Source organism: Mobula hypostoma, chromosome 4 (genome assembly GCF_963921235.1).
Source record: "Mobula hypostoma chromosome 4, sMobHyp1.1, whole genome shotgun sequence".
Lineage (NCBI taxonomy): Eukaryota > Metazoa > Chordata > Chondrichthyes > Myliobatiformes > Myliobatidae > Mobula > Mobula hypostoma.
In genome coordinates, this window is record NC_086100.1 from 201,217,980 (window position 1) to 201,234,578 (window position 16,599).

General features: G+C 43.4%; 1 protein-coding gene across 2 annotated transcripts in view; it reads left to right on the top strand.

Moving 5' to 3' along the window:
• Positions 1-16,599, top strand: part of LOC134345892 (disintegrin and metalloproteinase domain-containing protein 12-like) — a 128,678-nt gene that overhangs the window by 7,294 nt on the left and 104,785 nt on the right. Inside the window, exon 2 of one of the 2 annotated variants that reach the window (XM_063047231.1) lies at positions 14,344-14,465. In XM_063047231.1, coding sequence (XP_062903301.1) covers positions 14,344-14,465 — 122 coding nt within the window. The remainder of the gene's footprint in view (positions 1-14,343; positions 14,466-16,599) is intronic. The other variant, XM_063047232.1, reaches the window with a different exon arrangement.

The following is a 16,599-nucleotide window of genomic DNA, read 5'->3' on the forward strand; positions in this document are numbered from 1 at the left end:
GGAAATTACAATGGCATGAGAGGGGAACTGGCCAAAGTTGACTGGAAAGAGACACTAGCAGGAAGGACAGCAGAGCAACAATGGCTGAAGTTTCTGCGAAAAATGAGGGAAGTGTTCTAAATAAGAAGAAATTTTCGAATGGAAGAAGGACACCACTGTGGCTGACAAGTGAAGTCAGAGCCAAAGTAAAAACAAAAGAGAGGGCATACAAGGAAGCCAAAGCTAGTTGGAAGATAGAGGATTGGGAAGCTTTAAAAATTTGCAGAAGGAAATTAAGGTCATTCGGAAGGAAAAGATGAATTATGAGAGGAAGCTGGTGACTAATATCAAAGAAGATACTAAAAGCTTTTTTAATTACATAAAGGGTAAAAGAGAGTCGAGGGTAGATATAGGACCAATAGAAAATGATACTGGAGACATTGTAACGAGAGATGCAGAGATGGCAGAGGAACTGAATGTGTATTTTGCATCAGTCTTCACAGTGGAAGACATCTGTAGTATACTGGACATTTAAGAGGTCAGGGAAGTGAAGTACGTGCAGTGAAAATTATGACTGAGAAGGTGCTCAGGAAACTTAATGGTCTGAGGGTGGATAAATCTCCTGGACCTGATGTAATGCACCCTCGGGTTCTGAAGGAAGTAGCTGGAGAGATTGCAGAGGCATTAACTCCTGCACCTATTTTCTATGTTTCTATGTTTCTATGTTAACAATGATCTTTCAAGAAATTGGATTTTCAGAAGGCCTTTGACAGGGTGCTGCACATGGTCGGCAGAAAACTGAGAGCAGGAATAAAGGGATCCTATTCTGGCTGGCTGCCGGTTACCATTGGAGTTCCACAGGGGTTCGTGTTGGGACTGTTGCTTTTTACGATATATGTCAATGATTTGGACTGTGGTATTAATGGATTTGTGGCTAAATTTGTTGATTATACAAGGCTAGGTGGAGGAGTGGGAATGTTGAGGAAACAGAGAGTCTGCAGAGAGACTTAGATAGTTTAGGAGAACGGGCAAAGAAGTGGCAAATGAAATACAATGTTGGAAAGTGTATGGTCATGCACTTTGGTGGAAGAAATAAACAGGCAGACTATTATTTAGATGGGGACAGAATTCAAAATGCAGAGATGCAAAGGGACTTGGGAGTCCTTGTGCAAGATACCCTAAAGGTTAACCTCCAGGCTGGGTCGGTGCTGAAGAAGGGGAATGCAATGTTGGCATTAGTTTCTAGAGGTTTTGAATATAAGAGCAGGGATGTGATGTTGAGGCTCTATAAGGCACTTGTGAGACCACACTTGGAGTATTGTGTGCAGTTTTGAGCTCCTTATTTTAAACGCATCCTCCTCACTGACGATCAACACTGATGCACCTCAGGGGTGTGTGTTTGGCCCACTGCTCTACTCTCTCTGTACCCATGACCATGTGACCAGGCACAGCTCAAATACCATCTATAAATTTGCTGACGATACAACCACTGTTAGTAGAATCTCAGGTGGTGACGAGAGGGTGTACAGGAGTGAGATATGCCAACCAGTGGAGTGGTGTCGCAGCAACAACCTGGCACTCAACATCAGTAAGACGGAAGAACTGATTGTGGACTTCAGGAAGGGTAAGACGAAGGAACACATACCAATCCTCATAGAGGGATCAGAAGTGGAGGCAATGAGCAGCTTCTAGTTCCTGGGTGGCAAGACCTCTGAGGATCTAACCTGGTCCCAACATATCGATGTAGTTATAAAGAAGGCAAGACAGCAGCTATACTTCTTTAGGAGTGTGAAGAGATTTGGTATGTTAACAAATACACTCAAAAACTTCTATAGTTGTACCGTGGAGAGCATTCTGACAGGCTGTATCACTGTCTGGTATGGAGGGGCTGCTGCACAGGACCAAAAGAAGCTGCAGAGGATTGTAAATTTAGTCGGCTCCATCTTGGCACTAGCCTAGAAAGTACCCAGGACATCTTCAGGGAGCAGTGTCTCAGAAAGGCACACACTCAGTGATTCAGGAACAGCTTCTTCCCCTCTGCCATCTGATTCCTAAATGGACATTGAACCCATGGACGCTACCTCACTTTTTTAAAATATACAGTATTTCTGTTTCTTGCAAGGTTTTAAAAATCTATTCAATATACGTATGCTGTAATTGATTTATTTGTTATTGTTATATTTATTCCTAATTTTTTCTCTTCTATATTATGTATGAACTGCAGCTAAGTGAACAAATTTCCAGTCACGTGCTGGTGATAATAAAACTGATTCTGAGAAAAGATATACTGACATTGGTATAGAGAAGATTCACGAGAATGATTCCAGGAATGAGAGGGTTACTGTATGAGGGATGTCTAGCAGCTTTTGGGCTGTATTCCCTGGAGTTCAGGAGAATAATGGGGGGATCTTATAGAAACATTCTGAATATTAAAAAGCCTGGACAGATTAGATATGGCAAAGTTATTTCCCATGGTAGGGGAGTCTAGGACAAGAGAGCATGACTTCAGGATTGAAGGACGTCCATTCAGAACAGAGTTCCGGAGAAATTACTTTAGTCAGAGGGTGGTAAATCTGTGGAATTTGTGGCCATGAGCAGCTGGGGAGGCCAAGTCATTGGGTGTATTTAAGGGAGAGATAGATCGGTTCTTGGTTTGCCAGGGCATCGAAGGGCATGGGGAGAGGGCAGGGGTCTGGAGATGACCCACTTCTGCTCCTAAATCTTACGGGTTATTACACAACACCCAATCTAAGATAGCCCTTCCTCGAGTAGGCTCAAGCACAAGCTGCTTTAAAAATCCATCTCATAAGCACTCAACAAATTCCCTCTCTTGTGATCCGACACCAAACTGATTTTCCCAATCCCCTTGCGTATTGAAGTCCCCCATTACAATTGTGACATTACCCTAATTACATGCCATTTCCAGCTCTTTGCAATCTCAACCCTACATCTTGGCTGCTATTTGGAGGCCTAATCATGATTCCCAAAGTGATTTTTTTATCCTCACAGTTTTGACACTCCACCCACAATTTCAACATTCTCTGACCCTGTGTCACCTCTTTCTAAAGATTAATTCCATCTCTTACCAACAGAGCCACAGCACGGTCTGTGCCTTCCTGTCTGTCCTTTCAATACAAAGTATATCCTTTGATGTTAAGCTCTCAACTTTTGCCTTCTTTCAACCACAACTCAGGGATTCCCACAATGTCTTACTGACCAATCTCTAATTGCACCACGAGTTCATCCACCTTATTCTGAATGCTACTCACATTTAAATACAGAACCTTCGGTCCTACATTTTTCACCCTTTTGAATTTTGCCTCCGAGTTACAGTTTAACTCTTTGCTCTGTCTGCATTTGTACCTAATCATTGGTTTGTCCTTCCTTACATTCATGTTACACCCATCATCTATTTGTAAACCTACTGGCTCATCCTCAGCTCCATCATACTGGTTCCCATCCCCCTGCCATAGTAGTTTAAACCACTCCCAACAGCTCTAGCAAACCCGCCCATAAGAATATTGGTCCCCCTCAGATTCAGGTGCAACCTGTCCTTTTTGTACAGGTCCCACCTGCCCCAGAAGAGGTCCCAATGATCCAGAAATCTGAATCCCTGCCTCCTGTGTCACCAGGTTCGGATACGGCCCAAGTGTGGAGCGAGAGATACTGAAGCAGGTCGATAGTTCACAGACTTTAATGCCAACAGAGTTAAAGGGAAAATAAAACAATAAACGTGAGTCCAAACAGGGCCGCTAACTAAAACACTGAAATGGAAAATGAAGTCTACACTGCGGCTGAAAATAACAACTAAATATTAAACGAATACCGCGAGTCTTCAGAGTCAGTTGACTCAACAGTCCAATTTCTCAGGCAAGGCCCAATGGAAACAGACAACGAAGTGTTGCCGTACTGTGTCCAAGTCTTGACAAGCACTATGACAACAACTGTGGAGTTAAATACTATCACTAAAATAATAATTAGCTGACACGTGCATAATCACAAGCGCAATTGCCATATCTACTGTGCTGCCGAATCCGTGGTTGTGACACCCTGCTCCAATCCTTCAGCCACGCATTTATATGTCACCTCATTCTATTCCTATCCTCACTGTCGCGTGCTACAGACAGCAGTCCCGAGACTTCTACCCTTGAGGTCCTGCTTCTCAGCTTCCTTCCTAACTCCCTGTGTTCTGTTTTCAGGACCTCCTCCCTTTTTCTTCCTATGCCGTTGGTACCAATATGTACCATGACTTCTAGCTGTTCACCCTCCCTTTTCAAGATATTGTGGGCACGTACAGAAACATCTTGGACTTTGGCACCTGGGAGGCAAACTACTATCCGTGTTTTCTTTTTGTGTCCACATACTCGTCTATCTGTTGGAAGTTGTTGGAAATTGTTGGAAGTTAGCTTGTTGGGAAGCTATTAAAAACCAACAGAAGACTACTAACAAAGTCATTAAAAAGGAAAAGATGGAATTCAAAAGTAGGCTAATGTTAAAGAGGATAACAAAAGTTTCTTCAGATACATAAAGTGTAAAAGAGAGGTGAGGGTTGTTACTGGACCGCTGGAAAACGATGCTTGAGAGACAGCAATGGGAAGACAAGGAAATGGTGGACAAACTGAATAAGTATTTTCACAAGATCACAAGATCAGAAGACAAAGGAGCAGAAGTAGGCTATTCGGCCCATCGAGTCTGCTCCGCCACTCCACCATGAGCTAAACTATTCTCCCATCTAGTTCCAATATCCGGCTTTTTCCCCATATCTCTTGATACCCTGACTAATTAGATACCTATCAATCTCCTCCTGAAACACCCTCAATGATCGGGCCTCCACAGCTGTATGTGGCAACGAATTCCACAAATCCACGACCCTCTGGCTAAAAAAATTTCTCCTCATCTCTGTTTTAAATGGGTACCCTCTAATTCTAAGACTGTGGCTTCTTGTCCTGGACTCACCCACCAAGGGAAACAGCCTTTCCACATCTACTCTGTCCAACTCTTTCAACGTTCGAAATGTTTCTATGAGATCCCCTCTCATTCTTCTATACTCTAATGAATACAGTTCAAGAGCCATCAAACGATCCTCATATGTTAGCCCCTGTATTCCAGGAATCATCCTCGTAAATCTTCTCTGAACTCTCTCCAACATCAGTACAACCCTTCTAAGATAGGGGGCCCAAAACTGCACACAGTATTCCAAATGAGGTCTCACCAGTGCCCCATAGAGCCTCATCAACACCTCCTTACTCTTATACACTATTCCTCTTGAAATGAATGCCAACATAGCATTCGCTTTCCTTACTACCGATCCAACCTGGTGGTTAACCTTTAGGGTATCCTGCACGAGGACCCCCAAGTCCCTTTGCACTTCCGATTTTTGAATTTTCTCCCCATCTAAATAATAATCTGCCCGATTATTTCTTCTTCCAAAATGTACAACCGTACATTTCTCAACGTTGTATCTCATCTGCCATTTTCTTTGCCCACTCTCCTAAACTGACCAAGTCTCTCTGCAACCTTTCCGTTTCTTCAACACTTCCTGCTCCTCCACCTATCTTGGTGTCATCTGCAAACTTGGCCACAAAACCATTTAATCCATTATCCAAATCATTGATATACATTGTAAAAAGAAGCGGCCCCAACACCGACCCCTGCGGAACACCACTAGTAACCGGCAACCAGTCAGAATAGGATCCCTTTATTCCCACCCTTTGCTTTCTGCCTATCAGCCAATGCTCCACCCATTTCAATATCTTTCCTATAATTCCATGGGCTCTCATCTTATTAAGCAGCCTCATATGCGGCACCTTATCAAAGGCCTTTTGAAAATCCAAATACACAACATCCACAGCCTCTCCCTTGTCAATCTTATTTGAGATTACCTCAAAAAATTCCAATAGGTTGGTGAGGTAGGATCTTCCCTTCATGAAACCATGCTGGCTTGGGCCTATCTTGTCATGCACCTCGAGGTATTTCATAACCTCGTCCTTGAGGATCAACTCCAATAACTTTCCAACTACTGATGTCAGACTAATAGGTCTGTAATTTTCCTTTTGCTGCCTCCCTCCTTTCTTAAACAGCGGAACTACATTTGCGACCTTCCAGTCCTCCAGAACCATGCCAGAGTCTATTGATTCCTGGAAGGTCATTTCCAATGCCTCCACAATCTCCAAAGCCACCTCCTTCAGAACCTGTGGGTGCACCTCATCCAGGCCAGGAGACTTATCTATTCTTAGTCCATTTAGCTTCCCAAGCACTTTCTCTCTATAATCTTGACTGTCCCTAATTCTATTCCCTGAGACCTCTGGCTATCAGGTATATTGCTCATGTCTTCCACTGTGAAGACTGATGCAAAGTACTCATTTAGTTCCTCTGCCATCTCTTTGTTACCCATTATAATTTGTCCAGCATCAATTTCAATCGGTCCTATATCTACTCGTGTCACTCTTTTACTCTTCATATATTTAAAAAAACTCTTAGTATCCTTTTTTATGTTAATCGCCAACTTCCTTTCATAATTCATCTTTTCTTTCCTAATGACTTTCTTAGTTTCCTTCTGTAAGTGTTTAAAAGTCTTCCAGCCCTCATTTTTCCCACTAATTTTTGCATCCTTGTACGCCATCTCTTTTGCTTTTATTTTTGCCTTAACCTCTCTCGTTAGCCACATTTGTGCCATTTTTCCATTCATGATTTTTTTTCTTGGAATATATTTTTCCTGCATTTTCCTTATTTCTTGCAGGAACTTCATCCAATTCTGCTCTACCATCCCTCCATCTAGCTTACTTTTCCAATCGACCTGGGCCAGTTCCTCTCTCATACCACTGTAATATCCTTTGTTCCACTGAAATATCGATATACCTGATACCAGCTTCTCTTTTTCAAATTTGAAACTGAACTCAATCATATTATGATCACTACTTCCAAGGGGTTCCTTTACCTCCAGCTCCCTAATCGCCTCAGGTTCGTTACACAGCACCCAATCCAAAACAGCCGATTCCCTGGTGGGCTTTTGGACAAGCTGCTCCAAAAAGCCATCCCATAGGCATTATACAAACTCCCTCTCCTGAGATCCAGTACCGTCCTGACTTTCCCAATCCACTTTCATATTAAAATCCCCCATAATTATCTTGACAATTTCTTTCTGACACACTTTTTCTATTTCCAGCTGTAACTTGCAGTCCACATCCCGGCTGCTGTTTGGAGGCCTGTATATAACTGCTATTAGTGTCTTTTTACCCTTGCCATTTCTTAACTCGACCCATAAGGATTCTACCTCTTCTGATCCTATGTCCCTTCTTTCTAGTGATTTGATATCGTTACTTACCATCAGGGCCACGCCACCCCCTTTACCTACCTTCCTATCCTTCCTGTACACTGTGTATCCTTGGATATTCAGCTCCCAATCATATCCATCATTTAGCCATGACTCGGTGATGGCCACAATGTCATATCCTGCTGCTGTACAACAAGGTCATCCACTTTATTTCTAATGCTGCGTGCATTTAAGTACAGTACATTTAGATCAATATCTGTTACTGATTTTGCTATATTTCTATCACACAACAAATTATCCTGTCTATTCACCTGCCTGTCCTTCTTTCCATCTTTGCTGCACAGTATCTTTGACTTATTTCTATTTTCCTCTTCCTTGACGCTAACACCCTGGCTTCCTTCCCCCTGACAACTTAGTTTAAACCTTCCCTAACAGCTATATTAAACAATCCCGCCAGGATGTTAGTACCCTTTGAGTTCAGGTGTAACCCATCATTTTTGTATAAGTCATACCTCCCCCAAAATAGATCCCAATGATCCAAGAATTTGAAGCCCTGCCCCCTGCACCAGTTACTTAGCCACACATTCATCTGCTTAATTCTGCTATTCTTACCTTCATTAGCGCGCAGCTCAGGCAGCAATCCTTAGATTATTACTCTGGAGGTCCGGCTTTTCAATTTTCTTCCTAGCTCCCAGTAATCTTCCTTCAGGACCTCCTCTCTTTTTCTTTTGCATCAAAATTCACAAAGGAAGACACTAGCAGTATGATGGAAATCCAAGAATGATGGCATACACTCCAGGGTTCTGAAAGAGGTGGCTGAAGAGATCATGGAGGCATTAGTAATGATCTTTCAAGAGTCACTAGATTCCGGAATGATTCCAAAAGACTGGAAAATTACAAATGTCATTCTGCTCTTCAAGAAGGGAGAGAGGAAGAAGAAAGGAAACTGTAGTCTGACCTCAGTGGTTGGAAATATGTTGGAGTCGATTATTAAGGATGAGGTCTCAGGATATTTTCAGGAAATGAAAAGATAAGCCATTGTCAGCATGGTTTCACACAGCCTCAGGATAGAGGGATGTCCTCTTAGAACAGAGATGAGGAAGAATTTCTTTAGCCAGAGATTGGTCAATCTGTGGAATTTGTTGCCACGGGTGGCTGTGGAGGCCAAGTCATTGGGTATATTTGAAGCAGAAGTTGATAGATTCTTGATTGGTCAGGGCATGAAGGGATATGGGGAGAAGGCAGGATGTTGGGGCTGAGAGAGAGGATGGATTAGCCATAGTGAAATGGTGGAGCAGACTCAATGGGCCAAATGGCCTAATGCTGTTTTATATCTCATGTTTTCCTCAATGGAAAATCTTGCCTGACAAACCTGTGGGAATTCTTTGAAAAAATAAGCTGGAGAGACAAAGGAAAATCTGCTGGTGTTGTGTTCTTGGATTTTCAGATGGCCTTTGACAAGGTGCCACACATGAGGCTGCTAAACAAGTTAGCGCCCGTGGTATTACAGGAAAGATTCTAGCATGGATAGAGCAGAGGCCAATTGGCAGGAGGCACAGACTGGGATTAAAGAGAGCCTTTAATGGTTGACTTTCGGTGATTAGCGGTGTGCATAGGGGATCTGTGTTGGGTCAGATTATTGTTACGCAACATGTTAATGATTTGGTTGATGGAATTGATGGCTTTCTATCCAGGTTTGCATACTATATAAAGATACGTGGAAGGGCTGGTAGTTTTGAAGAAGCAGAGAGGCTACAGAAGGTTTTAGACAGATTAGGAGAATAGGCAAAGAAATGGCAGATGGAATACTGTGCTGGGAAGTGTATGGTCATGCACTTTGATAGAAGAAATAAAAGAATAGATTATTTTTCATAAATGGAGGGAAATTTCAAAAATATGAGGTGCAAAGGGATTTAGGAGTCCTTGTGCAGGATACCCTGAAGATTAATTTTCAGGTTGAGTTGGTGCTGAGGAACGCAAATGCGATGTTAGCATTCATTTCAAGAGGACTAGAATATAAAAGCAAGGACGTAATGTTGAGGCTTTATAAAGCACTGGTGAGGCCTCACTTGTAGTATTGTGAGCAGTTTTGAGCCCCTTATCTTAGAAAGGATATGCTGAAACTGGAGAGGGTTCAAAGGAGGTTCATGAACATGATTCCAGGATTGAAAGGCTTGTCACGTGAGGAGTTTTTGATGGCTCTGTGCCTCTACTCACTGAGCTTCAGAAGAATGAGCAGTGACCTGATTGACATCTTGTTGAAAGGCCTCGACAGAGCTAAGGTGGAGAGTATGCTTCCTATAGTCAGTCAGTCTAAGACCAGAGGACACAGCCTCAGAACTGAGGGACAGCCTTTCACTACGGAGATGAAGTGGAATTTCTTTAGCCAGAGGGTGATGAATCTGTGGAGGCCAAGTCAACGGATATATTTAAGAATTATGTCTGCCGGACTCTCTTTGTAAACTTCAGTTCAGTACACTATTTGCTAGCGGTTATTGTTTGCATGATTTGTTTTCATTTCTCTCTGAACACTGGATGTTCGACGGTCTTTTTTTATCGGTTCTTTGAGAAACACAGAAACATAGAAAACCTACAGCACAACACAGGCCCTTTGGACTACAAAGCTATGTCGAAAATGTCCAGATTTTAGAAATTACCTAGGGATACCCATAGCCCTCTATTCTTCTAAGCTCCATGTTCCTGTCCAGGACTCTCTTAAAAGATCCTATCGTATCCGCCTCCACCACTGCTGCTGGCACTCAGCCCTCTCTGCGTAAAAAACTTGCCCCTGACTTCTCCTCTGTACCTACTTCCAAGCACCTTAAAACGGTGTCCTTTCACGTTAGCCATTTCAGCCCTGTGAAAAAGCCTCTGACTATCCACACAATCAATGCCTCTCATCATCTTATACACCCCTATCAGGTCACCTCTCATCCTCTGTCGCTCCAAGGAGAAAAGGCCGAGTTCACTCAACCTATTCTCATAAGGCATGCTCCCCAATCCAGGCAACATCCTTGAAATCTCTGCACTCTTTCTATGATTTCCACATCATTCCTATAGTGAGGCAACCAGAACTGAGAACAGTACTCCAAGTGGGGTCAGACCAGGGTCCTATATAGCTGCAACATTACCTCTCGGCTCCTAAACTCATTCCCACGATTGATGAAGGCCAATACACCGTATACCTTCTTAACCACAGAGTCAACCTGCACAGCAGCTTTGAGTGTCCTATAGACTCGGACCCCAAGATCCCTCTGATCCTTCACACTGCCAAGAGTCTTACCATTAATGCTATATTCTGTCATCATATTTGACCTACCAAAATGAACCACCTCACACTTACCTGGGTTGAACTCCATCTGCCACTTCTCAGCCCAGCTTTGCATCCTATCAATGTCCCGTTGTAACTTCTGACAGCCCTCCACACTATCCACAACACCCTCAACCATTGTGTCATCAGCAAATTTACTAACCCATCCCTCCACTTCCTCATCCAGGTCATTTATAAAAATCACGAAGAGGAGGGGTCCCAGAACAGATCCCTGAGGCACTCCACTGGTCACTGACCTCCATGCAGAATATGAACCATCACATTGGATTACAGTGAATCACCGAGCTCTCAGAGCACTTGGGTTTCTTTGTTTCACGGCTGCTTGTTAAGAGACAAATCTCAAGGTTCAATAAGATATACATACTTTGATAATAAATGTACTTTTAAGTTCGAGCTTTGGAACTTACCCACATCCTCCGATGACCCTGTGATTTCAGTCTCTGAGACCAACATGCGAGCAGCCTCAGGAGGGTGAACCCACAGAAAGCACCTCGCACTGTCCGAGTCCTAACGGCCTGTGATGGTCAACTGGCTGGATCTTAAACAGCTCATTTTGACAGTCTGTGCTACCTACCTGCATGAAGCAGGCTTTAATTATACTGGTGCAAAGAGGAATGTGGTGACCTGCTACAATGATTATTGTCCAGTAGCTCTGAATGTGAGGAGGTGCTTCGAGACCTCGGTGATTCACTGTACTCCAATGTGATGAAGCGGTTTGAGAGTTTGTCTATTCACTGTATTCGAATGTGATGAAGCAATTGAGATTTCAGTGATTCGCTGTACTCCAATGTGATGAGGTGCTTTGAGAGCTTTTAGTGTTGGAACATTTGAACTCTTGCCTCAGAAATGAGTTGGATTTGCTCAATTTGTCTATCAGCACAACAGGTCCACAGCAGATGCCACTTTTTTGGCTCTTCACTCAACCCTGGAATATCTGGACAGCATAGATGCATACATCAGGATGCTCTTTATTGACAACAGCTCAACATTCAATACCATCATCCTCTCAAAACTAATCAAGAGGCTTCAAGAACTGGGTCTTAATATATCCTTGTGCAACTGGATCCTCAATTTCCTGAAATGCAGACCCTAGTCTGTTCAGATTGGCAACAGCATCACCTCCCGATCTCCATCAGCACAGAAGCACCACAAGGCTGTGTGCTCTACTCACTTTACACTTACGACTGTGTGCTCAGCCATATTTAAGTTTGCTGATGACACCACTGTTGTAGGCTGAATCAAAGGTGGTGTTGAATCAGCACGTAGGAGGGAGATTGATAATCTGGCTGAGTGGTGCCACAGCAACATCTCACTCAAAGTCAGCAAGAATAAGAAGCTTGTTATTGGCTTCAGGAGAATGACTCCAGAGGTCCATGAGTCACTCATCATCAGAGGATCAGAGGTGGGGAGGGTCAGAAACTTTCAGTTTGTCAGTGTTGTTATTTTGGAGGATCTGTCCTGTGCCCAGCATGAACTGCAATTATGAAGCTTCTACTTCCCTGGAAGTTTACAAAGATTTGGCATTGACAAACTTCTATTGATGTGTGGTGGGGGGTATATTGACTGGCTGCATCACAGCCTGGTATGGAAACACCAATGCCTTTGAATGGAAAATCCTACAAAAAGCAGTGGATACAGCTCAGTCCATCAGAGGTAAAGCCCTCCCCACCATTGAGCACAGCTACATGGAATGCTGTTGCAGGAAAGCAGCATCCATCATCAAGGCCATGATCTCTTCTCACTGCTGCCATCAGGAAGGAGGTACAGGAATGACAGGACTCACGCCACCAGGTTCAGGTCCCGCATGGGAGGTTTGTTAGGAAAATTCAGTCGCATGGAGAGGTGGTAAATTGGATTAGACATTGGCTCAATGGAAGAAGCCAAAGAGTGATAGTAGAGAATTGCTTCTCCGAGTGGAGGCCTGTGACTAGTGGTGTGCCACAGGGATCAGTGCTGGGTCCACTGTTATTTGTCATCTATATCAATGATCTGGATGATAATGTGGTAAATTGGATCAGCAATTTTGCTGATGATACAAAGATTGGAGGTGTAGTAGACAGTGAGGAAGGTTTTCAGAGCCTGCAGAGGGACTTGGACCAGCTGGAAAAATGGGCTGAAAAATGGCAGATGGAGTTTAATACAGACAAGTGTGAGGTATTGCACGTTGGAAGGACAAACCAAGGTAGAACATACAGGGTTAATGGTAAGGCACTGAGGAGTGCAGTAGAACAGAGGGATCTGGGAATACAGATACAAAATTCCCTAAAAGTGGTGTCACAGGTAGATAGGGTCGTAAAGAGAGCTTTTGGTACATTGGCCTTTATTAATCAAAGTATTGAGTATAAGAGCTGGAATGTTATGATGAGGTTGTATAAGGCATTGGTGAGGCTGAATCTGGAGTATTGAGTTCAGTTTTGGTCACCAAATTACAGGAAGGATATAAATAAGGTTGAAAGAGTGCAGAGAAGGTTTACAAGGATGTTGCCGGGACTTGAGAAATTCAGTTACAGAGCAAGGTTGAATAGGTTAGGACTTTATTTCCTGGAGCGTAGAAGAATGAGGGGAGATTTGATAGAGGTATATAAAATTATGATGGGTATAGATAGAGTGAATGCAAGCAGGCTTTTTCCACTGAGGAAAGGGGAGAAAAAAACCAGAGGACATGGGTTAAGGGTGAGGGGGGAAAAGTTTAAAGGGAACATTGGGGGGGGGGGCTTTTTCACACAGAGAGTGGGTGGGAGTATGGAATGAGCTGCCAGACGAGGTGGTAAATGCCAGTTCTTTATTAACATTTAAGAATAAATTGGACAGATACATGGATGGGAGGTGTATGGAGGGATATGGTCCGTGTGCAGGTCAGTGGGACTAGGCAGAAAATGGTTCGGCACAGCCAAGAAGGGCCAAAAGGCCTATTTCTGTGCTGTAGTTTTTCTATGGTTTCTATGGTTTCTAGTTATTACCCTTCAACCATCAGGCTCTTGAACCAGCAGGGATTAACTTCACTTGCCCCATCACTGGACTGTTCCCACAACCTATAAACTCACTCTCAATCACTTTTCATCTCATGTTCTTGATACTTATTGCTTATTTACTTATTGTTATTATTTTTCTTTACTATTTGCTCAGCTGTCTTTTGCACATTTGTTATTTGTCCTTTCTGCTGGGTGTGGTCTTTTGTTGATTCTGTTGTGTTTCTTGGACTTACAAGGGGTGATTGATAAGTTTGTGGCCTAAAGTAGAAGGAGTCAATTTTAGAAAACCTAGCACATTTATTTTTCCTACATTTACACACTTAGTCCAGCAGTCGTGGAGCATACGGATCCCTTCTTTGTAGAAGTCGGCATCTTGGACCCCCAGAAAGTGGTCCACAGCAGGGTGATTGATAAGTTCATTGCCTAAGAAAGAAAGAGATGTTATTAACTTCAAACTTTCTGCATTCTCACTCAAAGAGTTGAACTACACAAGCATGTAACGAGAGCTGTATAACTCATCTCCTTCTACCTCAGGCCACAAACCTATCAATCACCCTTCGTATTGTGAATGCCTGCAGGAAAAAGAATCTCAGAGCTATATATGGTGACATATGGTGTATGTACTTTGATAATAAATTTACTTTGAGCTTATTAAGTGGCCCTGGGTTTAACATTTCATCTGTCCGCTCACACCTCCCAGACACTGAGGTCACCATTTCACCAAATGGGACTGCACAGAATGTCAATGATGTATACTCAGTGAAGTGATCTTCCCTTTGTATTTTAAGCAGCAGATCAATTACACGTGGAGCGCGCGGAGCAGCTTTTCGAGGAGCTGACGGATTACAGATTCATATTCCCGTGTGTTGTGTCCGGGAAGAGGAAGCGGAGTTTGGCCGCCTCATTGCAGGTAATTCATTGCTGGGGTTCCACGGTTGGGCGGTGTGATCTCCACCGGGCCACTGTCCGACTAACTTAGCTGCAGAGACATTCACAGAACAGCCGTCCTGATGCACGGCCAAGAGCTGGCGGAAATGTAAAGACAGCTCTGTGCAACCATGGTTCAGTAAGTTACACAAGCCTATCTCTGTGAAAAACAGCCTAAATGAGAGGAATTGCCACCTTTTTAGTTTCATTGTCAACTGTTTTTGCCTTTGTTACATTTAATTATCTTTGCCTGATGTCTGTTTTCCCAACTTTCTGCCCTAACCCAACTCTTTGAAACATCTTACACATTTTTACAGTTTTATACCATCCCAATTTTTCTGTTAGCCATAACTGAATCATTTTTCTCATCAAGTCTTTATTTCCTTGACGGAATACTTCTTTGCTATGATTTATGAGATAGCTCCTCAACACTCTGCACAAATAATCTGTGACTTATGTTTTTAGTTTACAGTTCTGTGCAAAGATCTTAGGCACATATACTTGGCTAGGACGCCTAAGACTTTTTCACAGTACTGTAGTAATTTCATGTCTTGCACTGTACTGCTGCAAAAAAAAAAATCAAAATTCACGACATATGTGAGTGATGATAAACCTGATTCTGACATGGGTCTCTATTGTGGACCAAGAGTGGGAAGGGGAATCACAGTGGGAAAAGAGGAAAGAAGAGGAGAAGGAATGAGAAGCTCCAGAGAGACATTCTGTAGTGATCAATAAACCAATTGTTTGGAATCAAATGGCCTTGGTTGGTGTCTTTGTGCTGGGTGTACCTGCACCTGCGCCACCCCCACCCCGGCACTCCTTCTCTGCCACCTGTCCCACAGTGCTCCACTCTTGCCATTCTAAACATCCTTTGTTCCCGCCAGATTTACAAATTCACTCATTGCTCCACGTTGACACAGAACTGTGCAAAGTTCTTAGGCACCCTACCCTAAGACACGTGCATGGTACCGTACGTGTAGCGAATCTGCCTTTGTCCCATTCTAATTGACTTAATTAAGCTTAAGAAGCAGTTTCAGAGTTCCCTCCTCTCAAAGGTGAATATTAAATTCTATCATATTATGATCACTCTTCCCCAGTGGATCCCTTGTTATGAGTCACAGTTTCACTTAGCACTTGACAGAACTCTGCCCCGGATACTTCCAGAATAGATTATTCCTTTCCATAGGTGCTGTCTGATCTGATGAGCTCCTCCAGAATTTTATGTACATTATTCTGAACCCATCTCAGCATGCTCCCCATGCCATTTAGACTCGTGCACACAATACAAATACCCATGATTATGGCCGTACCTCCTGCACTGGCCATCGGTATTTCTGATTTGTAGTGTGGCTGGAAGCAGGAAGGCACAAGCATTTTCTTTCCTGTGCTGGGTCAAATGCATTCACAGCACCAACTGCAGATTTATTTTTTTGTACGTCCATGCGTGCGTGTGCGATGTTGGCGGGATGATATCTTTTTCATGCCTTTACAAGGCTTAGAGTGAGAGAGAGACTGTGTGGCGAGCCAATCCTCACACAGACATTTCGCAGTATTTTTCCCTTTTTTATTTTACGAGGTCGAGTTGCAACCTCGACACTCAACCTGGTACGGATGGAAAGCGTTCTCGGGAGCGGCCCCGACTGGATTCGAACCTGGGAACTTTCGTTCTGGAGTCCAGCACTGATGTCATTGCGCCACCAGCCGGCCCCACGAACCACAGATTTTGATTGAACTTTATATATCTGTGGTTAGTTCACCAAACTGCATTCAGTTGTGGTCTCAGTGCTTTAGGGAGGGTGTGAGAGTGCAAGCAAACTCCTCAGTGTAGGTAGCCCAGTTACAAGGTTCAGTCTAACTTCTATATCAACCATAGTTAGATCGTGTGTAGAAAGTTGTGTACAGTCCCGGTTGCCTCATTAAAGGAAGGAAATGGAAGCTTTCGAGAGGGTGCAGAGGAGATTTGCCAGTATGCTGCCTGGATTAGAGAGCGTAGGTGGAGTGAGGTAGGGCTTTTCTCTTTGGAGTGGAGGATGAGAGGTGACTGATAGAGGTGAACTGTGCAAGATGGTGAAAGGCATAGATCGAGTGGACAGCCAGTGACACTTTCCCAGGGCAGA